This window comes from Pan paniscus, chromosome 19 (genome assembly GCF_029289425.2).
Source record: "Pan paniscus chromosome 19, NHGRI_mPanPan1-v2.0_pri, whole genome shotgun sequence".
NCBI classification, from domain to species: domain Eukaryota; kingdom Metazoa; phylum Chordata; class Mammalia; order Primates; family Hominidae; genus Pan; species Pan paniscus.
In genome coordinates, this window is record NC_073268.2 from 19,377,898 (window position 1) to 19,404,115 (window position 26,218).

Below are 26,218 nucleotides of genomic sequence, written 5' to 3' on the forward strand. Positions count from 1 at the left end.
GCAAGTCTACTCCTAAGTATATACCCAAGACAATGAAACATGTCTACACAAAAACTTGTGTATAAGTGATCATAGCAGCACTATTCATAATTGACAAAAAGTAGAAACAACCCAAATGTCCATCAGCCGAGGAGTGGATAAGCCAAATGTGGTGGATCGAGACAATGGAATATTATTTGGCAATAAAAAGGAATGAACACTTAAACATGCTTATATAACATGGATGCACCTGGAAAACCTTCCACTAAGAGAAAGCAGCAGGCACAAAAGGTCACGTGTCGTATGGTTCCATCTATATGAGATGTCCAGAACAGGCAGGTGTGTAGGGACTGAAAGTAGGTAAGTAGGTGCCTAGAGCTGAGAGTGGCCAGGGGAAATGGGGATGACGGCTAATGGGTACGGGGTTTCCTTTTTGGGTGAGGAAAATTTGCTAAACTTAGATGGTGGTGACGATTGCCCAACTCTGACTAAGCCAAAATGTTTGAATTGGACACTTTATTTATTTATTTTTTTAGAGATGGGGTCTCATTCTGTTGCCTAGGCTGCAACCAGGCTGGAGGGCAGTGGCGTGATCATGGCTCACTGCAGCCTTGACCTCCCTGGCTCAAGCGATTCTCCCGCTTCAGCCTCCTCAGTAGCTGAGACTACAGGTGTGTGCCATCACACCCAGCTAGTTATTTTTTGTAGAGATGGGTTCTCACTGTGTTGCCCAGGTTGGTCTCAAACTCCTGGGCTCAGGTGATCCTCTCACCTCAGCCTCCCAAAGTGCTGGGATTACAGGTGTGAGCCACCATGGCTGGCCGAATTACATACTTTAAGTGGGTTAATTTTATGATATAAGAGCCATATCTAGATAAAGACTTAAAAAAAAAAAAACTTCAGGCTGGGCACAGTGACTCACACCTGTAATCCCAACACTTTGGGAGGCCGAGGTGGGTGGCTCACCTGAAGTCAGGAGTTCTAGACCAGCCTGGCCTACATGGTGAAACCCCGCCTCTACTAAAAATACAAAAATTAGCTGGGCATGGTGGTGGGCGCCTGTAATCCCAGCTACTCAGGAGACCGAGGCAGGAGAATCACTTGAACCCAGGAGTCAGAGGTTGCAGTGAGCCGAGGTTGCGCGATTGCACTCCAGCCTGGGCAACAGAGCGAGACTCCATCTCAAAACAAAAAAACTTTAAAACAAACAACTGTTGTCTTCTTTCCCAACAGAAAAACAAGAGCTGGATCTCAGAGGATGACTTCTACCGGCCTTCCCGGGAGCAACCCCTGGAGAGTGCTTCAGACCACCCAATAGCTTCTTACAGGGGGACTCCAGAGTCAAGGCCTGGTCTCCACAGGCATTTTTCTCAAGAACCAAGAAAAAACTGCTCCCTGGGGGTGTTAGACCAAGCGTGTGTACCTTCCCCAGGAAGAAGGCAAGCCCAGGCAGCCCCATCCCAGGGGCATAAGAGCTTCCGGGTGGTACACCGGAGGCAGATGGGTAGGTGACCAGGAGGGTCCCGGGTGGGTCCCATCTGCAGGGACCAGGCCTTTCAGAAGGCAGCTGTGAAGTTCTGTTTTCCATTGCTAAAGGGGTAGTGTGTTCCCACAAGTGTTATAAAACCTCATTCCAGAATGCCATCATAATCATGTTCATTCAGGGAAGCATTTCAGGAAAAGTAGTATATTGTCTCAAAACTCCCTACAGAGGACAAAAATACTGTTTCACCAGTCAAATAGGAAAATATTTTCCCTGAAAACTATGCAATTTATGATTATAGAAAACTCTTGATTCCACCTGTAGCTCAGAGCACATCCGGCCCCATGAAGCCCCAGGTGTTTTAAATGGTCCTTCCAAACGTGTTTACCCTCAGTAGTTGGTTTATGTAACAGCTCTGGGTGGCTTGATCAAATCTGCTATTTGTTTTGTTTGTTTGTTTGTTTGTTTGTTTTGAGATGGAGTCTCCCTTTGTTGCCCAGGCTGGAGTGCAGTGGCATGATCTCTGCTCACTGCAACCTCAGCCTCCTGGGTTCAAGCAATTCTCCTGTCTCAGCCTCCCAAATAGCTGGGATTACAGGTACCTGCCACCACACCTGGCTAATTTTTTTTGTTGTTGTTTTTTGTTTTTTTTTTTTGAGGTGGAGTTTCCCTTTTGTTGCCCAGGCTGGAGTGAAATCATGTGATCTCAGCTCACCACAACATCCGCCTCCCATGTTCAAGCAATTCTTCTGCTTTAGCCACCCGAGTAGTTGGGATTACAGGCATGAGCCACCATGCCTGGCTCATTTTGTATTTTTAGTAGAGACGGGGTTTCTCGAAATTGGTTAGGCTGGTCTCCAACTCCCGACCTCCGGTGATCCACCCGCCTCGGCCTCCTAAAGTGCTGGGATTACAGGCATGAGCCACTGCGCCCGGCCAATTTTTGCATTTTTAATAAAGATGGTGTTTTGCTATGTTGGCCAGGCTGGAGGATCTGCTATTTGTTTAATGTCCTCCAGTGCTTCTTTTTTTTTTTTTTCTGAGGCAGAGTCTTGCTCTGTCACCCAGGCTGGAGTACAGTGGTATAATCTCAGCTCACTGCAGCCTTTGCCTCCCAGCTCAAGTGCCTCAGTCTCCCCAGGAGCTGGGATTACAGACATGCACTGCCACACCCAGGTGATTCTTGTATTTCCAGTGGACATAGGATTTTGCCATGTTGGCCACGCTGGTCTGAACTCTTGGCCTCATGTGATCCACCCACCTTGGCCTCCTAAAGTGCTGGGATTAGAGGTGTGAGCCACCATGCCCGACCTCCCCAGTGCTTTTTACAGCAAGGTCAGCTTGATCTCCACACACTGAAATTCCAGAAAGCCTTAAATAACCATAACCAAATTTTTCAGTAACCCTCATGATGGGTTTCCTCTTCAAAACAAACAAAAAAAGTACGCTCTAGAATTGGTCTCTTTCTCTCCTCATTTTCTGTTTGCAGTGACCCAGCAGAGAATCCTGCCCAGCTCAGGGGGCCTTGCTGTGGGTAGCCCTGGCATGGGTTGTGTGGGTAGAGCCCGGTCTCCGGGCTGGCTTCTGTTAGGTTTGTCTGTCGGCCCGTGTGATGGCTGTGGTCTCTAACCTGCCAGCGAAGCTGTGCTTGAGGTCTAGGCCATCAGGTTTCTTGAGGGGCAGGGAACCCCTATAGAATAGTGTGAAATCTCCAAGGCTATTCCAGGCTGGCGGAGAGAGAATTGTGTGTCCTTTGGACACCCTGGTTGTTGTCACACCCCAGGCAGCAGGGAGCTTTGGGCAACATGTGATACATAGGCACTCACCTGCTCATTCATTCAGCAAATATTATTGAGGCTCTGTGATGTGCCAGGCACTGTTCTAAGTGCTGGGGACATAGCAGGCAGCAAAGCAGTGTCCCTGTCTTCATGGGATTTAGATTCTAGTAGAGGAGACGGGAAATAAAATTAACAAGTAGGCATAGTGTGTGGTCAGGTGGTCATAAGTGCTATGGAGGACAGTAAATCTCTACCTGTCTACAGAGGTAGAGAGTGGACCACTGCATATAGGATGGCCAGAAAAGCCCTCACCAATAAGGGGATGTTTGAGGAGATGCGAGGGGAGAGAGGGAAGGAGTCATGAGGCAATGTACATGTTTCAAGCAAGGAGAACAAATGCAAAGACCCTGCGCTGGGGCTGCGCTTGACACATCCAGGGACAGTGGAGACCAGAGTGGCAGGAGAGAGGAGATGGGGGCGTGGCAGTGAGCGATGAGGTCAATCTGACGAGGCCTGTGGGCCACTGGAAGCACTTTGGCTTCAGCTAAGGGAGATGGCAGCCACTGTGGAGTTTTGGGGCAGAGGGACATGCTCTGACTTCCCTTTAAATGGGTCATCATGGCTCCTACGCTGAGGGACTACAGGGGAGAAGGGGAGAAAGACCAGTTAGGAGGTTGTCATCACAAGCCAGGCCAGAGATGACAGTGGGTGGGGTGCAGCTGGGGAGAGGCGGGGATTCCGGATGTGTGGAAAGCAGAGCCAATGGGATTTGCTGATGTAGGCTGCGAAAGAAAGAAAACCTGGGGTAACACCAAAATTTTTAGCCCAGGCATCTGGAAGGATGAATTTTGCTATTTGGTGAGATGAGGACCATTCAGGAGGAAGCAGGCTGGCAGCAGGAATTCATCCTGGACATGTCAGCTGAGATCCTAGTGGACATGTATGGCACAGGTGGATATATGAATGTGGATTTCAAGAACAAGGTCCAGGCTGGCGATAAAAATTGGGAGCTAAAGCCTGAGAGCAGGTAGAGTGGTGAGAAAGTGGCATCTACAGAGAGGAGACAAGGACCCAGGACTGACATCTGGGCACTCTAACGTGAGAGGCCACAGGGAGGACCGAGCCAGAGAGATAGAAGGGTGGGGGCGAGGGCTGAGGAGTGGCCTTGGGGGTTGGCAACGAGGAGGGCATTGACCATCTCAGAAGCAGTGTCAGTAGAATGAGGGGAGAGAAGCCTACTTGGAGCAGGTTCGAGAAGGAATGGGAGCAGGGAAACTAGAGACCAAGAGGTTTTTTGTTTTGTTTGAGACGGAGTCTCACTCCTCTGTCACCCAGGCTGAAGTGCAGTGGAGTGACCTCAGCTCACTGCAATCCCCTGCCTCCCCGGTTCAAGCCATTCTCCTGCCTCAGCCTCCCTAGTAGCTGGGATTACAGGTGCTCACCACACCTGGCTAATTTTTGTATTTTTAGTAGAGACGGGGTTTCACCGTGTTCACCAAGCTGGTCTCAAACTCCTGACCTCAAGTGATCCACCCACCTCAGCCTCCCGAAGTGCTGGGATTACAGGCGTGAGCCACCGCTTCCGGCCAAGATGAACAGTTTTGATGCCTCTTCAAACAGGTTTTCTGTAAAGGGGCCTGAGAAACATGGTGGTCATTAGGGAAGTGCATGGAGACGAGAGGTGTTTCTAAAGATGGGAGAAATGACAGCGTGCATGTGTGCCGATGGGAGTCACCCCATAGAGAAGGAAGAAAGCAGTGACAGAGGAGAGGACTGCTCCTTGTCCTTGAGTAGTTGGCCAAGGGAGAGACCTCCTGCACAAATGGAGGGTTTGGCCTCACGCAGAAAGAAGCACACTTGGTTCATCCCTGGCAACAGGAGGGAAGGCGTGGGTGTAGGGAACAGGGCGTGTGGAGGGGATCTTTTGGGCGCTCTTATTTTCTCAGTGAAATACAGGACGCAAGAGCAGCAGTGGACGGTGAGAATGGGGATGTTCCCATCCAGCTTTCAGGGTCCCATGTGATAGTGCCCCGTGGCTGGCCTGTGTTATGGGGACAGTCACTGGCCACACGCACTGCAGGGCATCAGGCAGCAGAGGCTGCCTTGGGCAGGACAGAGACAGGCCCGCCAACTAATGTGCCCCTTTTTGCCTCTGCCTCCAGGACTGTCCAACCCATTCCGGGGTCTCATGAAGCTGGGCACCGTGGAGCGGCGGGGGGCAATGGGCATCTGGAAGGAGCTCTTCTGCGAGCTTTCCCCGCTGGAGTTCCGCCTCTACCTGAGCAACGAGGAGCACACCTGTGTGGAGAACTGCTCCCTGCTTCGCTGTGAGTCTGTGGGGCCAGCCCATAGTGACGGGCGCTTTGAGCTGGTCTTCTCTGGCAAGAAGCTGGCCCTGCGCGCCTCCTCCCAGGACGAAGCTGAGGACTGGCTGGACCGGGTGCGGGAGGCCCTGCAGAAGGTCCGGCCTCAGCAGGAGGATGAGTGGGTGAACGTGCAGTACCCAGACCAGCCTGAGGAACCCCCAGAGGCGCCCCAGGGCTGCCTCTCTCCCTCAGACCTGGTCTCGGAGCCCGCGGCCCTCCAGGGCACACAGTTTGACTGGTCGTCCGCCCAGGTTCCAGAGCCAGATGCCATCAAGGAGTCCCTGCTGTACTTGTACATGGACAGGACCTGGATGCCCTATATATTTTCTCTGTCCTTGGAGGCTCTGAAATGTTTCCGCATCAGGAACAATGAGAAGATGCTGAGTGACAGCCACGGCGTGGAGACCATCCGGGACATCCTGCCAGACACCAGCCTTGGGGGCCCATCCTTCTTCAAAATCATCACTGCCAAGGCTGTCCTGAAGCTGCAGGCCGGAAATGCCGAGGAAGCCGCCCTGTGGAGGGATCTGGTCCGCAAAGTCCTGGCATCCTACTTGGAGACAGCCGAGGAGGCGGTGACCCTGGGCGGGAGCCTGGATGAAAACTGTCAGGAGGTGCTGAAATTTGCCACCCGGGAGAATGGCTTCCTGCTGCAGTACCTGGTGGCTATCCCCATGGAGAAAGGCCTTGACTCCCAAGGCTGCTTCTGCGCAGGTGCCGACTTGCTCTGCTGCCACCCGCAGCCTGCCAGCCTCACTCCGCCTCCTGCTGGTTCCTGATTTAGGCTCCCCACCCTTCTGCCTCCCGGCAAATGCCCCCATCCTTCCCCTAGGGATGAGGCCACAGATCAGGCTTGCCCTACAGCTTCTGCTCCTCCCCAGCCCCGGCTGGGGCCAGTGCCCTGCTCATAGGCAGTGGGCCCTGCTCACCCGTCCCTCTCCTGCCACCTCCCACTGATGGGCGGCAGGCTGGCTACTCACTGCGCTGCTCAGGGAGTCCCAGCCTGCTTCATTTTCTTCTTGCTCTACTGTCCTGTTCTTTCAGAGCAGGGGCATGGTTTCCTTCCAAATATTTCTGCTGCTTTTATAAGTGTACAACCTTTTTTTTAATTACAAAAATGGGCTCGTGCTATTCAGTGCTGTCCAATAGAACTTTCTGTGATGATGAAAATGTCCTAGATCTGTGTGTCCAGTGCCACAGCTGCGAGCCATGTAGTGCTACCAGGTGCTTAAAGTATGGCTAGTGTGGTTAAGCAACTGAATTTTCCATTTAAATTCATTTACATTTAAAGGGGACACACGGGGCTCTTGGCTGCTGTGTTGAATGCTGGATATATTGTTCCACAACTTGGTTTTTTCCTACACTGTGGATGTTATTCCAAGTCAGTACATCTGCTATGTCTTCCTCATCATCAAATCTAATACTTCTGTGCTGGGCACTGGGCCAGCTGCTTTATTTGGATTATCTCATTTAAGTCTCATAACAACCCTGTAGAGATAGGCACTACTATTATCATCTCTGTTGATAGGGGAGGAAACTGAAGCACAGAGCTGGTGAGTACCTGGTTGGTGTCTGCTACTGAGCTCACACAGCTAGTAAGTGGCAGAGGCAGAATTTTCCTTTTTTGTTTGTTTGTTTGTTTTAGTAGAGATGGGGTCTCCCCCTGTTGCTCAAGCTAGTCTTGAACTCCTAGGCTCAAGTGATCCTCCTGCTTCAGCCTCCCAAAGTGCTGGGATTACAGATATCAGCAACCATGCCTGGCCAGAGGCAGAAATGGGACCCTGACGGTCAGGCCCCAGAGCCTTTGCTCATAGGCAGGACCCTAGAGGGCATCCCTCTAGGGTCTTATTCAAGGTTGAGTGACATCCCCCTGCCCATGTTCCATTGTTAGCTCCTCCCACTCCCCCCACCATCCAGGGGCAGATGGCATCCCATCACCATGGGACCCTTAGGTGACCTGTGAGGGGGTTGTCCTGCTGCAGAAGGCCAGAGCAAGAAGCTGAGCCTTGGTTTGGGAGCTGTCCTGTTGGCACAGACTGGAGGGAAGCCTGTTTCAAGCGTCTGAAAGGAAGCGGTCTGCGGTTGGCCCCGCGAGGATGGGAGAAGCTAGGCAGAACAGAGCTTCCTGCAGAAAACACCTGCAAGCCTCGCTTGACCTCTCCCCCGCCTGCCCCAGCACTCACACTTTGCTCTTCAGCCTGTGAAGGCCAGGCTCTGAGGGGGCCAGGACTCCAGGGCTTGCAAGAAAGGGTTCCTCGCCTGTGGGTGTGAATGCTGCGGGGGCATCTCTCACCATGGCTGCCACCCACCAGCGGGTGGGACTGTGCCACCGGGGAGTTTGGGTTTCCTTTCTACCCAGCAGGCATGGCTCAGTGGCAGACACCAACCACTGGCATCTGGGTTGTATTTCATAATTTGCAGGGTACTTGCAGAACCTTGTCTCATTTAAGCTTTGTAATAACCCCACAAAATAGCTGGTAGTAGCTGAATTTTACAGTCACTGAAATGGAACCTTGAAGAAATCAGGTGAAGGTCAGGGTGAGGCAGCTGGTGAGGAGCAGAGCCCGCCCTCTGGTCCCAAGGCCTGGGGACCCTTCTGCCTGCCCTTGGAGGAGTTAGGGCACATGTTCAGGGTTTGAGTCAGGGCCTCTGCTTTTTGCCCAGGGCACATCCCACTCCCATTCCCACTGGCTCCGGCTGTGGAGACACCTCCAACCAAGGGGGCTGAAGCCAGCCCTGCCCCACAGTCCCGAGGCATCAGACACTGTGCACACTCCCCTGCCCCCTGCTGGCTGCCCATCCGCTCCCTGTTGCCAGCCCCGACCCTGGTCCCTGTCCCCCAGCTACTTCGCTGCTTGCCACAGCCCCTACTCTGCTGCTTCCATTCTGGGGCCCGAGTGGAGGTGTGGACCTAGAGGAGGCTGGCATTGCCAAGCCAGCAGTGGGGACACCGGACACAGGCAGCAAGGGGTGGTGGAGCAGAACTCAGGCTCTGGAACCAGCCAAACCCAGATCTGAATGCCAGCCATGCCACTTCATCACTTTGTGACCAGACAGATTTCCTAACCTCTCTGAGCATCCGTTTCTTCAGCTGTAAAATAATGATAGTTCTTACAGTGTGTTGTTGTAAAGATTAATTAGTAGGGGAGTTCTGAGTGGTGGAAATACGAGTGGTGGTTATTCTTGTGTTTGTGCCTACCTTAAAAAAAAATCAACCAGCAGATCCTTTCCACCACAGCAGCTCCCAAGTTACTAGGAGCTGACTCTGGCCACACCACTCACTCTCCACCCATCTCCCCAGGCTGCTCCCGGCAGATCGGCTTCTCCTTTGTACGACCCAAGCTCTGTGCCTTCTCTGGCCTCTATTACTGTGACATCTGCCACCAAGACGATGCCTCAGTGATTCCGGCCAGGATCATCCACAACTGGGACCTCACCAAGCGCCCGGTAAGTCTCGAGCCCAGCAGCCCAGCTGCTGAGGGACAGAGGGGTGTTCACTCCTCTTTGCTGCTGCTGTTCATCTGTTTAGAGGAGTTTGGCTCCTCTAAACAAGGGAAGCCAGGGTCACTGGTTCAGGCACTGTGACGTTGGGGAGCTAACCAAGAGAAAAGCTTGGTGCCTGTCCACAGACCTGGGCAGAGCTCTATCGGTGGCTGTCTTGGTCCCCAGGAGGAAAGAGTTTGAGGGTGGTTTCCTGCAGCTACAAACATAACTGCTTAAGGCACCAGCAGATAAATGATAGATAGATAGATAAAATAGATTTGATAGATTAGATAGATAGATGGATGGTGGATGGTCAGGTAGGTAGGTGGATGAGCAGGTGGCTAGGTGGATGGTTAGGGGGCTGTGCAGGTAGGTAGGTGGATGAGCAGGTGGCTAGGTGGATGGTTAGGTGGATGGATAGGTAGGTAGGTGAATGAGCAGGTGGCTAGGTGGATGGTTAGGTGGATGAACAGGCGGCTAGGTGGATGGTTAGGTGGATGGGTAGGTAGGTAGGTGAATGAGCAGGTGGTGGCTAGGTGGATGGTTAGGTGGATGGATAGGTAGGTAGGTGAATGAGCAGGTGGCTAGGTGGATGGTTAGGTGGATGAGCAGATGGTTAGGTGGATGGGTAGGTAGGTAGGTGGATGAGCAGATGGTTAGGTGGATGGGTAGGTAGGTAGGTGAATGAGCAGGTGGTGGCTAGGTGGATGGGTGGATGGGTAGGTGGATGGGTGGATGGGCAGGTAGTTAGGTGGATGAACAGGTGGCTAGGTGGATGGTTAGGTGGATGGATAGGTAGGTAGGTGAATGAGCAGGTGGCTAGATGGATGGGCAGGTAGGTAGGTGGCTGAGCAGGTGGCTAGGTGGATGGTTAGGTGGATGGGTAGGTAGGTAGGTGAATGAGCAGGTGGCTAGGTGGATGGGCAGGTAGGTAGGTGGATGGGTAGGTAGGTAGGTGAATGAGCAGGTGGCTAGGTGGATGGGTTGGTGGATGGATGGATGGGTAGGTGGTTGGGTAGATTGGTGAATGGGTGGATAGGTAGGTAGATGGGTGGCTAGATAGGCAGATGGGTAAATGGTTAGGTGGATGAGTGGATGGCTTGGTGGGTAGGTGGATGGGTAGGTAGATGGGTAGATGAGTGGGTGAATGGGCAGATGGCTAGATGGGTAGATGGTTAGGTGAATGGGTAGATGGGTAGGTAGATGGGTAGATGGGTGGGTGAATGGGCAGATGGCTAGATGGGTAGATGGTTAGGTGAATGGGTAGATGGGTAGGTAGATGGGTAGATGGGTGGACGGTGGGTAGATGGCTGGGTGGATGGGTGAATAGGTAGGTGGATGGGTAGATGGGCTGGCCAGCAAGCTGGCTATACCTTGGAGCAGTCATCCTTGCCTTTGCCAACCCTATGAGGCCCAGGTGACTGCACTCCCCTGTAGGCCCTACATGGGCTTATTTATTTCATGTTTTTGAAAAGCACTTTTTCTGTGACTTTCCCCATTATTAAGATAATACACGGTTATTGTTTAACATTTTAAAGTTACAGAAAAACCCAAAGACCAATCAAAATTCTGTGTCATAACCAAGAGATCACCATTATTAACATTTCGGGGTATACCCTTTTCTGTGCATTTATTGACATATGCATCTATTTTTTATAAAGTTGGGATCACACAGGACTCATACTGCTTTATAAGAAGCTTGGTTCACTTAATATTATGCCTTGGGTACTTTTTTATGTTCACCAAATGCTTTTGAATAAGATGTATCTTAAAGTCTTTCAGAATTTTCCTTCTCCAGCTGAACTTAGCCACTTTCCTACCTGTGTTACCATGAGCAAATTAGCTTCAGTTTCCTCATCTGTAAAAGGAGGGTTAACAACAGTGTCTGTGTCGGGGTTGTTGGGAGGGCAGGTGTGGCAGTGTGTGCCTGTCAGTAAGAACAGTGTCCTTTCCCTCCCTGGGGCCTGTCACACCTCCTGCCTATATTCACCCACCCATCCACCCATCTACCTAATTCACTTGGTTAGTGTCTGCCTCAAGGGGTGCAAATTTGGTTTTCTTCCAAGAGCACAGATTTCTACTAAGACAGACACAGAAACACAAGGAAGAAGCTGTTTGCTCCTCTGGAGAGCCAGGGCCTGACAGCTATGTAGTCCTGCTGTGTGGATGTGTCTTCATCATAGTGCAGGGTGATTCTCTCAGTCAGTTCTACCTCAACCTCCACCTCCCTGGGGCGGGGAAACCCCGTAGAAGTTGGCTTCATTTTGATTTTTTTGTTGTTTGCCTTGTCCCCGCCCTCGCTCTCAGTGTTAAATATTTAACTAACTACATAGAGGAAATTAAGCCTCAAAATCACCAAAAATGAATAGAACCCTTTGATCATAAAACACGTTAACTATTTACAGGACCCTGATACTTCCGTTGAGCCATCTCCTTATTCACTGCCCTCATCCTTGTGCCACTTCCTTTTCTAACTAGAAAAGTACAATCCTAGCTGGGCACAGCGGCTCATGCCTGTAATCCCAGCACTTTGGGAGGCTGAGGTGGGCGGATCACCTGAGGTCGGGAGTTGAGACCAGCCTGACCAACGTGGAGAAACCCTGTCTCTACTAAAAAATACAAAAATTAGCTGGGCGTGGTGGCGCATGTTTGTAATCCAGCTAATCCGGAGGCTGAGGTAGGAGGATCTCTTGAACCTGGGAGGCGGATGTTGTGGTGAGCTGAGATTGCGCCATTGCACTCCAGCCTGGGCAACAAGAGCGAAACCCCACCTCAAAAAAAAAAAAAGAAAGAAAAGTACAATCGTTTTCTAGGCATATCTGAGATCAGGAAATCCTCAGCTCGCTCTCCCTCTCAAAGATTGCTGGCCTAGGAAAGACAGGGAAACTCAAGATAGAAAGTAGGGGGCCCACGGGTTTGGGGCCTTACTGTTCGCCGTTGCTGTTCTGGCTGACCCACTGGTGCTGAGGCCTGGCTGACCCACTGGTGCTGAGGCCTGGCTGGCACTGGCAGGATGTCAGCCCAGGAGTGGGGCTTCTTTCTGTCTCCTCCATTCCCGCAGGATAGGAACAGTCGCTGGGGAGCACAAAGCCCCTGCCCATCTGCAGTGGTTGGCAGTGTTCAGCGCACATTCCTGTGTGTTATTTCACTGGAGCCTCACCCGAGGCCTGGGGCCAAGTCATGGGAAGAGCTGAGTTAGGACTGGAGAACTGCAGCTTGACCCAAGTCACGAGGAGTTTGCCATTGGGCTGTCCCTGGGCTGGGGGGCTGGTACCTCAGGGCCCCAGGCTCTGGGAAAAGAAGAGGTTGTCCATTGCTGGGGGAGGTGAGAGATGCTGGTGGAGCTGGGAGACAAGAGGTCAGAGGCCCCCTCAGCCCCCAAATACAGGGGCAGGTCTCCTGAGGGCCAGTTTAGTCCCCCAACCCTCAAGGGGACAACAGGGCCACACCAGGCACTCACACAGCAGCTGATAGCAGCTCACATTTACTGGGGATGTGCCACCTGCCAGGCCCTATGCCAGGAGCTCTCCTGGAATACCTCTTTTAATCTGAATTCAAAATAATCCCATGAAAAAGAAGCTCCAGTCCTGGGCTGACATCCTACCGAGTGCCGGGCCTCAGCACTAAAGCAGCAGCAGCGAATGAAAAGGCCCCAAACCCGTGAGCCTTAATTGCTCTCATTTTCCCCATTTTACAGATGAGGAAACTGAGTCACAGAGAGGGATAAGTTTCACCAATTCATACAGGTATAAAGTGGTGGAGGCAGGATTCAATTCCATTCTGACTCCGAAGCCAGACTTTTTTTCCCCTACACAATTTATCAGAATTTGAAAAGGTTGCTGGATACGACAGTCAAATAAATCAATTTCATTTCTATATATCAGCAAACAAATTACTATTTTAAAAGATAATCACTTATAATAGTATCAAAAACAAAGCCACCAGAAATAAAATATGTAACGAGAGGACTAGTTAAGATGTTAAAGATCTGAGCCAGGCCAAAGCCAGACTTCTAATCACTGTGCACTTGTCGGCTGTGGAGACAACAGCTCCTCCGTCCTTACGATGCAGCGAGGCCACTGCAGGGGAGGGGGCTTCTGATTAGTGCAGCAGCCTGGTGTTCAGAGATGACACCTCAGCTCAAACCTGGCAGGTTCTGCAGGCAGGTTGTATAAGCTACGTTAGCCCCTCTAAGCCTCCGTTTCCTCATCTAGAAAACGGGGACAGGGACACCCTCCCTAACGTGTTGTTCTGAGAATGACGGGAGGATGTGGTCAAGTTCCTGACCCAGTGTTTTGCAAATAGCAGGCGCTTGATTATTGGCATTGGTATTAGGATCAGGGCCAAGGGTAGAACCTTCAACACCCTGTCAGCCAGGAGAGACTGAGATGGATCACTCAGCTGCACACGGAGTCCCGGTGTTGCTACTGGTGTGAGCCGAGGGAGCTCAGGGAAGCCTGTTGGTGAGCTGTGTCTGATCTGTAGCTTCCTGTGGCTGGAGCCTGACTCAGCCCGTCACCTGGTTCCTGAGTCAGGGCACAGAAGGGAGTGCCTGTTTCCTTTAGTGGGGGGAAATAGGGGCTGGGAGGACAGGAAAGAGTGGGAAGGATCTGTGAGGCCCAGAGGGAGGGGGCGTTATCAGAGCAGTCCCTCCCTCATCTCAGCATGATTGGGGAGGGGGCAGTGACCCTTGCCATTAGAGGGAGAGCGGGTTTGGGAGTCAGATAAACTGGGTTCAGAGCTTGACTGTACCATTTACAAGCTGGGTGACCCTAGCCAAATCTCTTCATCTCCTTGAGCCTCAGTTTCCCCATCTGTAAAATGAAGATAGCCCCTCAGGTAAGTGAGCAGGTCATGTGGCACCTGGCCAGGCAGTGCTCACTGAACAGCCATTCCTTCCCATCCCCAATGCCTGGTGGTACCCCCAGATCTGCAGGCAGGCCCTGAAGTTTCTGACACAGATCCGGGCCCAGCCCCTCATCAACCTGCAGATGGTGAACGCGTCTCTGTACGAGCATGTGGAGCGGATGCACCTCATTGGGAGGAGCCGGGAGCAGCTGAAGCTCCTGGGGGATTACCTGGGCCTGTGCCGGAGTGGCGCCCTGAAGGAGCTCAGCAAGAGGTGAGCAACCTCTACGTGTATGCGTGTGAGTGCACGTACACATGCACATGCATGCACACAAACACATACTTATATGCACATGTACACACAGACACACATACACATGTGCACACATACCCACACACATAAATTTATACACAAATGCATAGACATCCACACCCATGCACATGTGCACAAATGTACACACATGCAGGCACTCGTGCACACGCACACACACACAGGGGCAGTGCCCAGGGCAAGGCGTCCACCTGGAGGAAACCTGGGCAGAGATCTTCCCACTGGGCCTGGGAAATGATCACATCTTTTGGGGGTGATTTTGGGGTTTTGTTCATGTATCTATTTGTTCACTCAAAAACATGGACTGAGAACATACTAAGCACTGCACACCTGGCGAGGCATGTGGGCTCCAACAATGAGCAGGACAGAGCCAGGGCCGACCCACCGGAAGTCTCTGGCCTGGCAGGGAAGACAAGTGGGAAAGCCAGCAACTCCATCCGGGGGTGAGGGTGAGAGGGAGACAGGTGGGAAAGCCAGCAACTCCATCCGGGGCTGAGGGTGAGAGGGAGACAGGTGGGAAAGCCAGCAACTCCATCCGGGGCTGAGGGTGAGAGGGAGACAGGTGGGAAAGCCAGCAACTCCATCCGGGGCTGAGGGTGAGAGGGAGACAGGTGGGAAAGCCAGCAACTCCATCCGGGGCTGAGGGTGAGAGGCAGGACGTCCTGGAAGCACAGAGGCTTGACATCCAGCCCAGATCAGAGGAGGACAAAGCAGGAAGGACTTCCTGGAGGAAGTGACTTCTAAGGTGAGACCTGAAAAATTAGGAAGAATCAGAAAGGAGAAGCACAGGGGGAAAGAGCATTCTAGACAGAAGGAATGGCACGCACAGGCCATGAACGAAGGCACCGTTGGTGGAAAGCCCAGGGAGAACTTTGGCTACAGTGAGGAGGGAAGTGGGGAGTGTGGCGAGAGGCAGGCGAGGGCCAGATGTTCCCGTCTCTTCCCTGTCTGGCCCATGCCAGCCTCCCTCCTGAAATTCTCCAAAGAAGATGTGATCCGGGCGGGGCCCTCAGGATGCCCTTCAGGAAGCTTCTCTTACCCAGGGCCTGGGGCCTTTGGTGCTCAGGAATGGGATGTGATGCTGGGCTTCAGCAGGGACTTAGGCCTCTCCATGCCTGTCATAAACGCTTCCTAGTCCTCAGGTCACGCCCAGGCTGCAGTCTTCCCAGGGCTGTACTCTCCCAGCACCCTCAGGAGGGCAGACCTCAGGCGGAGAAGCCTGCCGGTGCCTACTGCCCAGAATGGGCTTCAAATCCACCTCTGCTGGGTTTCTGGGGGCAGGGACCAGTTCACAAGCCCCTCCAGGTTCCCCCGTCTGGCCTTCCCTCCCCACAGGGCTGGCCCAGAGAGCGCCTCTCTGAAGACTGCCTCCTCCATCCTGGCTGCAGTGCTCCCAGAGCCGGGCCTCCTCAGGGCCAGGGTGTGCCTCGAGCAGGTCCCCAGGGGCTCTCAAGGGGTACTGCAGGGGGCTCTCCCCTAGGCAGAGAGGAGAATTTGGCCCCACAGCTGCCAGCTGAGCCTTGGTCTCCTCTGTAGGGCCTGGAAGAACAGAAAGCCTTCCAGGGACCACCATGTGGGACCCTAGACCCTAGAAGACTTCACCCCAGGAGGCTCTGCCCATCCCAAGCATCATGGGTGACTGGGTCTCCACCTCTTGGCAAGCGCTGACTCACTCCCTACCTCTGAGAGTCCATGACCCAGGGCTCCAGAGAGACTATCCTCCTGCCCACCTAACCAGGTGGCGAAATCTCTGGGGTCAGGTGGGGCCTTATCACCCTCCTTGGTCAAGGAGCCAGGTACCTGCACAGGCATGCAGACCTGTGTAGACCAGATGCCTGTGGGGTGGGTTGTGGACCCCAGCCCCATTCACCCATCCCCGCCCTGCTGAGAGTTTGTTCATCGGCTTTACAGACCTGTCTCTGTGGGCACCAGGGGCAGCCCTGTCTCTCTCTCCCTGACCCTCCTGCTCCATCCCTGGGCAGCAGCGCTGTACTCCTGCTATGCGCTCAGCCTGCTTCCCATGCCTGTGGAAGTCCCATGGAAACAGCATGGGGCAGGGGAAAGAGTGTGGGAGGCCCTCACCCACTGTGAGTCAGGAAAGTTGCTTCACTTCTCCGGGTCCAGCTTTCCCGTCTATAAAATGGGCCAGTGATTCCTCTGTTCCTGTGGCCTCCTGAGCAGTGGTGAGGGCTGCATGAGGGACCCAGAGTCTGGGCCACAGATGGCCCTGGGTCAGCATCGTGTGTGCCCTGAGGGCACCTGATCCAGCCTTGGCAGGGGCCAGAGGAGCTCCCAGAGGAGATGGCATCTGAGCTGAGAGCGTGCAGAGATATTTTCCTTTTTCCTTCTAAAATGTTTTTCTTCTTTACAAAGGTCAATCTTCCAAGCGAGGAAAATTTATGAAAGGGAATAAAGCAGACCATTCAATCAGCCCTTCTCAGAGCCCACCACCACCTGCTTCTGCACCTCACTCCATCCACACACACATGTTGCCACACCAGTGGCATTGTGTGTCTGTTGAACTGGGGCTTAGAAAAATGAGAAAAGAGTAGAAAGGGCAGGGGAGAACCTGGCTTTCCTGGCTAAGAGACCGGTAGCAAGAGGCTGGCAGGAGCACAGCTCACTGACACCCTTGAGGGGCTCTGGGCAGCTGGGCTTCAGGTGCAGGGCCCTCGAGGCCTTTGGATTTGATCTGCCACCTGTGGGGAACCATTGAAGGGTTTTGAGCACAGGGCTGTCACTTCCGGTCAGCGGCTTAGAAAAGACCACTCTGAAAAGACCAGGTGCGGTGGCTCATGCCCGTAATCCCAGCACTTTGGGAGGCCAAGGCGGTTGGATCACCTACGGTCAGGATTTTGAGACCAGCCTGGCCAACATAGTGAAACCCCGTCTCTACTAAAAGTACAAAATTAGCCGGGCGTGGTGGCAGGCACCTGTAATCCCAGCTACTAGGGAGGCTGAGGCAGGAGAATCACTTGAACCCAGGAGGCAGAGGTTGCAGTGAGCCAAGATCACGCCACTGCACTCCAGGCTGGGAGACAGAGTGAGACTCTGTCTCAAAAACACAAAACAAACACACAAAAAGACCATTCTGGCCCCAGTGGAGTGCAGTTGGTGAAGGGGAGAGCCCTGGGTGGCAGCTGGTGTTAGTAATTAGCCCAGGGAGCTGGGCCTGGACCGAGTCAGCCAGAGGGAAGGTTGAGAGGAGAGGGCTGAGACATGGGAAGGTCTTGGATGTCAGGGAGTCAGGGAGGAGCTGTCCTGCACTAGTGGCAGCTGCCTGGCCGGGTTCTCTCCGGCAGACCTGGGACATGTCTCCAAGGGCCAGAGAAGCCCCTGACAGTGTCCTCTCCAGCCCTTGGGAGGAAGCCATCACAGAAATGCCCCACACCCTGTCCACCCACCAGACCTCATTGTCCCTCCCGACAGCCGGGAAGGGGTGGGCAGAGGAGGAGCCAGGGCTCAGGAGACAGGTGGCACCCAGGCCCCCCACCCATGTCCCCTGGATCTTCCAGCCCTTGCCTGGCCCTTTCCTTCCCCATCACTTCATCGGTTCCAGGAGCTAAGATTCGACCTTTCCCCTCATCTTCTTCTCTCCCGGAGAGCTGTCCAGATTCCTCTGGTCTCTTTCCCAGGTAGCCAGCCTCACACCAGAGGACAAAGAGGGTTCTCCTCATTATGTGGGTGGAGAAACTGAGGCCCCAAGTAGGCCTGACTGTGCCCCAGTGCATGAGAGTTTCTCTCCTGGAGGCCAGGAGGAGAAGTGGCCTCTCACCCCTGGGTCAGCGCCCTCTCCCCTCTGGCCTTGACTGAGCACTGCGGAGAAGCCACTTCCAAGTCCTTGCTGAGAGGGTGACAGGCCCAGGGCACAGGGGCTCCCAGGGCTTCCACGACTGTGGTCAGAGGACAGATGGCAAAGCTAATTCTCCATCCAGATCAGCCCACCCTCCTGCCAGCTGAAGGCCAACCTGTGTCCCCCCAGCCCGCTGTGTCCCATGTTTTCTTGGTGACAAATGGCAGCTTCCCTTCCTAGAGTGCAGGAAGTTTACTGGGGACACCAGCATGGTAAACTGAGGGGCCAGTTGGCATCTTGGCCTGTGTGGCTGCTTGGTGAGACTCACCCTCTCCACCCCGGATTGGGCTCCCCTGGACCACAGCTGAGCCACCAGCTGGGACAAGGCCAAGCCCCCATTCCAGATGCTCCACAGTTTGCACCCCGGAGGCCCAGACCCTGGGCTGGCACCATCCTGTCCCCAGATGTCTGGGGCATCCTGGAGCAGGTTCCCAAGCATCCTCTGACTTGGAGTAACCTCCCACCCCCAGTACCCATGTAAACACACACAGCCAGGCCAGGCAGGTTTTGCACTAAGGGACTTTCTGCAGGTGTTTCCTCCCCATCAGGATGGGGCCCGCTGGATCCCTCCCATTGGTGTGGTAGAAACTAGAGCTGCGTTGGCGGCTGAGCCATTGTTCTCTGCTCCCCCGGCCACCTCCGAAATGGGATCTGCTGTGCTTAGGACACGTCTCAGTTGCTTTCGTGTAGCACTGAAACCAGACACTTGAATGTCTGTCCCTCGGCCAAACCAGGGGCCACAGGAGGGCAGAGGCCATATCCTGTGCATTGCTGTCCCCAGCACTGTCCCTGGTATGTAATGGTGGCAATAATGACAACAGCCTGCATCTCTAGGCATTTGCCAGGTAGACAGGGGTGCAGGCTCTGGAGCCAGGCCCCTGTGTTCAAACTCCAGCTCTCCCACCTATTAGCTGTGTGACCTCAGGCAAGTGATTTAACCTCTCTGTTTCCTCTTCTCAGAGTTGGGATTGTGATAGTACCAGCCTCACAGAATTATTGTGAGGATCAAATGAATGAATGTGTATGAAGCTCTTAGCCCAGTTCCTGGTCCCAGGTGTCTGCACCCATCCTCCTTCTCATGATTAATTACGTGTTTACTGTGAGCTTGGCACCAAGCCAAATGCTTTAAATAAGTTACTTAATCCAGACAACTCCATTTCCCAGAGAGGGAAACCCAGGGTTCAGAGAGGTTAAGTAACATGCCCAAGGTCCCACCAGCTAGTTAGTTACGTTGAAGACCAGGCCCCAAGCCCAGGCAGGCCGAATTACACTCCTAGCCCCTGCCCCGCCCAGGCGGGGGGTGTCTGCCTGGTGAGCAGCGCCAGGGGAGTGTAAACAAACAACACAGGCTAGCCTGGGTTCTGGAAACCTTTCTAAAGAATCGCTTGTGTTTTGTTTGAAGGCTCAACCACAGGAATTATCTCTTGGAATCTCCGCATAGGTTCAGTGTTGCTGACCTCCAGCAGGTGAGAGTGTCATGCTTCCCCTGCCCAGACCTCTAGAGAGACTTCATTCCCAGAGAAGTCAGCAAGGAAGATGGGACAGGGGGTGTCTGTAGTTTACTGAAGAAGACAGCAGTCTGTAGCTTTTCTGCAGCTCAGGGTGGGTTGCCCTGCTTCCCCAGCTTCCTGGGCAGGGACGGATACCCCCAGCACCCCTGGAATAAACAAGCACTCCAGCAACCCCAGGATCACAGGGAAGAGAGTTTGGAATACTCCTTTCCCCAAGGGGAGGGTACAGTGAATTTGGGTCTCATCTATAAATCCCATTAGCCCCCAGTGACCTCAGTGCCCACGGGCTGGACGCTGGCATTGCTCAGCCTGATTCAGGGAGGTTTTCTTTTCTTGCCCGTGTGGAAACGGGGGGTAGAAGTTCTCCAGGCAGGGTGCTATGGCACCTCAGTGCAGCTGCTTGAAAGGCCTGGGGCCTCAGTTTACCAGCCCTCCGCAGATCGCAGACGGGGTGTATGAAGGATTCCTACTTGCCCTCCGCAGATCGCAGACGGGGTGTATGAAGGATTCCTCAAGGCCCTGATTGAATTTGCCTCCCAGCATGTCTACCACTGCGACCTGTGCACCCAGCGCGGCTTCATCTGCCAGATCTGCCAGCACCACGACATCATCTTCCCCTTTGAGTTTGACACCACAGTCAGGTATGCGGGACACCCAGCCAGCCGCCTTCCAGCCCCACCCTTCCCCACACCCACAGCCTGGCCCAAGCACGCAGGGCAGCAGGCTTCGCTCTGTGGGCAGGAACGTATTGAACATCCACTTTGTGCTGTGCCAAGGGGTGGTGCAGTTGTTGGGGCAGCCCATGCTCTGGGCAGTCATGGCCAGCTCCAGTCCAGCTCAGGGGATAAGACAAGCTTTCCCAGGACTCGTCTGCCTCTACAGAACCATCTGTCTTCCTAAAGAAGAGGTGGCTGCCGGCTCTCTGAGTGGAGCCTCCTGGCGCCTCAGTGTGTGCATGGGTTGAGGAGGGTTGTATGAGTTACCACCCTGCACTGTTGGCATGAGACCAGGCACAAAGTGGCACCTGGTGGGTGGTACCTGCCACTGCCACTGTGTCTGTTGCTGAAATGATCACTCTTGTTCCCAGTTATTGCTCATTATCTGCAACCTCTCAATGGAAAAATTTGTCCAGACCTTCCTGCAACCCATGTGGGTGCAGAAAACTGAACTGGGAACATTAGTTCTTTTTCTGTCGGTGTCCACTGGCCGGGATTCAGCCCTGAATGGGCCTGGGGCTGAGTTTTTAAAATTATACCATCTTGGCCGGGAGTGGTGGCTCACGCCTGTAATCCCAGAACTTTGGGAGGCCAAGGCAGGTGGATCACTTGAGGTCAGGAGTTCAAGACCAGCCTGGCCAACATGGTGAAACCCCGTCTCCACTAAAAACACAAAAGTAAGCCAGGTGTGGTGGTGGGCACCTGTAATCCCAGCTACTTGGGAGGCTGAGGCAGGGGAATCACTTGAATTCGGGAGGCAGAGGTTGCAGTGAGCCGAGATCGTGCCACTGCACTCCAGCCTGGGCAACAGAGCAAGACTCTGAAAAATAAATAAATAAAATAAGTAAAAAAAATTTTTTTTTTTCTTTTTGAGATGGAGTCTCGCTCTGTCGCCCAGGCTGGAGTGCAATGGCGCAGTCTCGGCTCACTGCAAGCTCTGCCTCCCGGGTTCATGCCATTCTCCTGCCTCAGCCTCCCCAGCAGCTGGGGCTACAGGCGCACACCGCCACGCCCGGCTAATTTTTGTATTTTTAGTAGAGACGGGGTTTCACTGTGTTAGCCAGGATGGTCTCGATCTCCTGACCTTGTGACCCGCCCACCTCGGCCTCCCAAAGTGCTGGGATTAAAGGCGTGAGCCACTGCACCTGGCCGTAAATATTTTTTAAATATAGGCAAGAGATCTTTAATGAATCTCAAGCAGCATTTATAAAAAATGTAATAGGACAGAGAATATCAGTGTGCATTGTGTGACGTATGGGTAAGCACTGTTTCGAGACTCTCCTGTTCCAGAACGGAGAGTGTGCGTGCATGGGTTACACAGTACATCACAGCCGTATCGTGGGTTCTGGTCAAAAGGGCTGGCCAGCGTGGCCACAGGGCAACCTCCAGCCCAGCCGGCACCAGCAGGCCTACTGCTCTCTCCCCAGGTGTGCCGAGTGCAAGACCGTCTTCCACCAGAGCTGCCAGGCTGTGGTGAAGAAGGGCTGCCCCCGCTGTGCCCGCCGGCGCAAGTACCAGGAACAGAACATTTTCGCCTGATGCCCATCTGCTGACCCCGCTCTGAAAGCCGGGGGTGAGTGTGGCTCAGCCATCCCGGCTGGGTTTGCCATCAGCCCAGGATACTCACCGTGTCACAGCTGTGTCCCCTTGTCAGGAAGACCCTCAGATGTGACCAGAGCACCGGCCTCCCAGAGAAAGCCCAGGAAGTCCCCGTGGTGTCCCCTGGCCCTCCCCCCACCCCTCTGCTGCAGGAGGCGTGGCCACCACCAGATGCTCCCTGTCTTGGGGTAGACAGGGCCTTTTACTCACCAGGCCCTGGCTCACCAGCGTCCCGGCACCTCCGTTAGGGCTGCCCAAACACTGTGGAAAGGGTACTTGGGGAGCATTTTCAATTCCACATTCCTGATTAAAAGGTCTAGTTTTTTAAGGTGGGTTTTTCCCATTCATATTTCAACAGAAAGTATTTTTTTATTCTTGACCCTACGTGAGTCACCCATGAAATCCAGACATTCTCACCCCCAGCGGATGCACAGGAGCCACTCAGGCCTGGCTTAGAGGCAGCGGGTGGCTGGTGGGCAGGCCACTGCTGGGACAGGGTCTATGGGCCCACCCAGTGCCTTTCCTTGGCCCTCACTGCCAGTGCCAAACCGCCCCTCAGCAGGGCAGGGCCAGTCCTGGCGACCCCGGTTCCTCTGCGTCCTCTTTACTCCCCACCCCAGTGCGTCTCGCCTGCTGAGCCCACCGCTTTCTCAGCGTCAGAGCCCCTAGCTCTTCTCTAGCCTGGGGCCTTGGCCCCATTAGGAGAAGGAGAAATGACTGGAAACCAGCACTGTCAGCACTTTGAGCCCTCCTCGGTTTATGGAGGGTCGCCGTCTTGCCCACCCCCGATCCCCGTGCGCTCCTCACCCCTCTACAGACAGGGGCGCTGCTGCAGATGCTCCAGGCCCACCTTGGTGGGTGCCCAGGGTCACACTCTCTGCCTGACTGACCCCTGCCAGGGCACAGATAGGCAGGACCCCAGAGAGGGCAGGCAGCCACGCCCTGCACTGTGGAGAAGTGACCTGGTCCTAAGCTGTGCAGGGCGTGCGGGGGAACTGCCCTGTGGATGCAGCCACCACCTCACAAAGCCATGAATTCCCAAAGCATCACTGAACTTGCCCAGCTGGGACACTGGAGACTGAAGAACTTCCCCGGAGCAGGACTGCCTTTGAAGGGGCCTTGGGGCTGGGGTGGGAGCCTGGAATTGTTTTCAAAGTGGTGGTCAGACCCTCCAGGCTTCCGGGAAATGTGGGTTTGCTGGTCTCTCTGTCGCCTTCCCCCACCTCTCCTGGACCTAGCAGGCCCTCAGTCCTAGCTGTCTTACCTGCGCTCAGCTTGGAGTCAGGCCTCAGGTGGAGAGCCGCATGTCACTGTCAGAGATGAGCCCACCCCCACCCTTCCCTGGGGGCGATTAGCTGCTGAGTCACCCACCCAGCCTTGGAGCTGGATGCCTGTGCAGCAGAACAGAGGCAACGGTGGCAGGCAGGTGGAGGCTGCGCACAGCTTCTCCCGGTCATGGCACACACCTGTGCCCAGACGCCATTGCCTCCTAAGCCAGGAGCTGGATTATGCACCACCATGGCCCACATTAACGGTCCACCACAAGCCCAGCCTAGTCAGAGCCCTCATTGCCCCATCCCTGAGTGGGCAGGAGCCTGGCCTGGGGAGGGCTTGGGCCTGTAAGGATTCTCCCCGAAGGTGCCCTCGGAGGCAGCAGGTTTGAGGCCCTGGGGGGCCCGTTCCCCAGAAGCTGCCAGTGCTTTCAGATGCATTGACTCTTCCCGCCTCCCCTCCCTCAGAAAGGTAGTGCCCACACTATTTTTAAAATGTTATTTTATGCAATACACTGTTCCTAGTGAGCAGGGCTCTGGCCCTGAGGAGTCTTTGCAATGTATTGAAGGAATTGCTGCCGTGTGAGTTTTGAATGATTTTGCAGTAAAGACTTGATCTTTCTCATCACTGGTCTGGCTTCTGAATTCTAACACTGCCACTGCCAGGGGGGAGACCACCAGCCATCCGTTACCATCTGTCAGGGTCCCCTACCCTCATGTTAGTCCCTGGCAGGGGGGAAGGCTTGGGAGGTCCGTGGCAAACACTTGTAGGCAGAGGGCATGCATGCCAGGAGTGGGCAGGGAGAAGAGAGTAAGAAAACCACCTTGCCAAGCCCAGCAGTCAGGCTCTTCCTGGGGTAGGATCTCAGGGTCTCTGGGGAGGTGTACCCACACTTGTATAACAACTCAAGCTGATCCCACGCCGGTAGCTTCTTTTCCTGTGACTTAAATGTCAAAACACAGACCCTTGACACTGGATCATGTGAAACCTCAGGATACAGGGGACATTTCTCAGAGGAGAAATAAAGGAGAGATGGGGCTCAGGAAAGAAGGGTTATTTAAGTGGATCCCCCGATTCAGGGCTCATGGTTTTAGGGTTCAAAATGACTTTTACTTGGCTGCTGACCTTCCTCAGAAGTTCCAGGAGAAGCCCAGGGGACCCCTCCAAGGGGAGGCCCACACCACTGTCTATTTTAAGAACAGGAGCAGGAAACAGACTTAATTCTCAGGGAAATCAGGTTGCAGTAAAATGGGATGGAAACAGACAACATTCAGGTCTGAGATTTCCTGTCCTTAAAGGCCCCTTTCAGATTACAAGGTGGCACCCTCTGCCAATCTAGGTGCCCCAGCTTCCCCCAAGGGCTTCACCTCCCTCCAGGACAGTAGATGGTAGGCCCGGAGAAGAGAAGAGAAACTGGGAGAGGGAGGCCCAGAGGAGGGCCACAGCACGTGACCTGGTGCTGCCCTGCCGGTGGGTTCAGGCCCTCTCCAGCCTCAGCAAAGCGCCCCTGAGGCCACTTGTTTCCCCTTCTCCCCTCCTTTTTTTTTTTTTTTTTTTTTTTTTTTGGATACAGTCTCACTCCAATGCCCAGGCTGGAGTGCAGTGGCGTGATCTTGGCTCACTGCAACCTCCACTTCCCGGGTTCAAGCAATTCTCCTGCCTCAGCCTCCTGAGTAGCTGAGACTTCCCCTTCTCCTCTTCTCTCTGAAGGAGGACAGGTGGTTTGGAGATTCCAATCCAACCCCCAAGAGCTTATCATATAATATAAGTAGTCATAATAGCTGATGTAGCCCGGCATGGTGGCTCACACCTGTAATCCCAGCATTTTGGGAGGCCGAGGAGGTTGGATCATCTGAGGTCAGAAGTTCAAGACCAGCCTGGCCAACATGGTGAAACCCTGTCTCTACAAAAATACAAAAATTAACTGGGCATGATGGCGGGTGCCTGTAATCCCAGCTACTCAGGAAGCTGAGGCAGGAGAACCACTTGAACCCGGAGGCGGAGGTTGCAGTGAGCCAAGATCGTGCCGCTGCACTTCGGCCTGGGAGACAGAGTGAGACTCTGTCTTAAAAAAAATAGCTGATATATTGTGTGCGCTGGGCATGTGGTAAGCACTGCTTAGTGGACCTCATTTAATCTTCCCAATAATCCAGTGAAGTGGGTGTTACTATCCCATTGACAGGAAAGAAATCTGAGCTGCAGAGATAAGGCAGAACTCCCAAGGCCTACCAGCCACCAAGCAGCAGAGTGGGGCATCATACCTGCCTGACCCCACGCAAAGACCATCACCACTGCCAGCCGCTGCCTGGCTGTGCTGCAGGTGGAGAGGGACCTAAAAGGTAGGGAGGGAGAGAAGATTCCTCCAGCCACGATTTTTTTTTTCTTTTTTGGTTGTTGTTTTTCGAGACGGAGTCTTGCTCTGTCACCCAGGCTGAAGTGCAGTGGCACGATCATGGCTCACTGCAGTCTCCGCCTCCCGGGTTCACACCATTCTCCTGCCTCAGCCTCCGGAGTAGCTGGGACTACAGGCTCCCGCCACCACGCCCAGCTAATGTTTTATATTTTTAGTAGAGACAGGGTTTCACCCTGTTAGCCAGGGTTTCTCGATCTCCTGACCTCATGATCCGCCCGCCTCGGCCTCCCAAAGTGCTGGGATTATAGGCATGAGCCACCGTGCCCGGCACCAGCCACTATTTTCTAAGCATGTCGGGCACCAAAGACCAATGCTGAGTTCTGCTGTGTGCCCACCCTGGAGGGTCCCAAGGTGCCACCAAGGCTCAGACACACAGATTCTCAGAGGAAGTGTGGACTCACAGGTGGGCAATGCCTAGCAGAGGCAAAGATATAGAGGTAAGGGAGTTCCTCTGAATCTGGGTGGCCAGATTCAGCTTCCCACCCAACCCTGGGTCCCCAGGAGGTGGTGTCAAGAGAGGCCATGGCCTGGGATGTGGGCCCTTCTTCCTCCCAGAACACTGGCCTGAATCAGCCAGCTCTTGGCA

At 53.9% G+C, this 26,218-nt stretch overlaps 1 protein-coding gene across 5 annotated transcripts in view; it reads left to right on the plus strand.

Moving 5' to 3' along the window:
* The window catches only part of PLEKHM1 (pleckstrin homology and RUN domain containing M1), a 55,483-nt gene extending 31,637 nt beyond the window's left edge, over positions 1-23,846 (plus strand). For all 5 annotated transcript variants that reach the window (XM_034941621.3, XM_008954908.4, XM_034941620.3 and 2 more), the window contains 7 exons: positions 1,213-1,483; positions 5,403-6,320; positions 8,908-9,053; positions 14,018-14,211; positions 19,524-19,587; positions 20,116-20,273; positions 21,776-23,846. In XM_034941621.3, coding sequence (XP_034797512.2) covers positions 1,213-1,483; positions 5,403-6,320; positions 8,908-9,053; positions 14,018-14,211; positions 19,524-19,587; positions 20,116-20,273; positions 21,776-21,887 — 1,863 coding nt within the window. In that variant the 3' untranslated portion in view covers positions 21,888-23,846. The remainder of the gene's footprint in view (positions 1-1,212; positions 1,484-5,402; positions 6,321-8,907; positions 9,054-14,017; positions 14,212-19,523; positions 19,588-20,115; positions 20,274-21,775) is intronic.
* Positions 23,847-26,218: the final 2,372 nt, after the last annotated feature.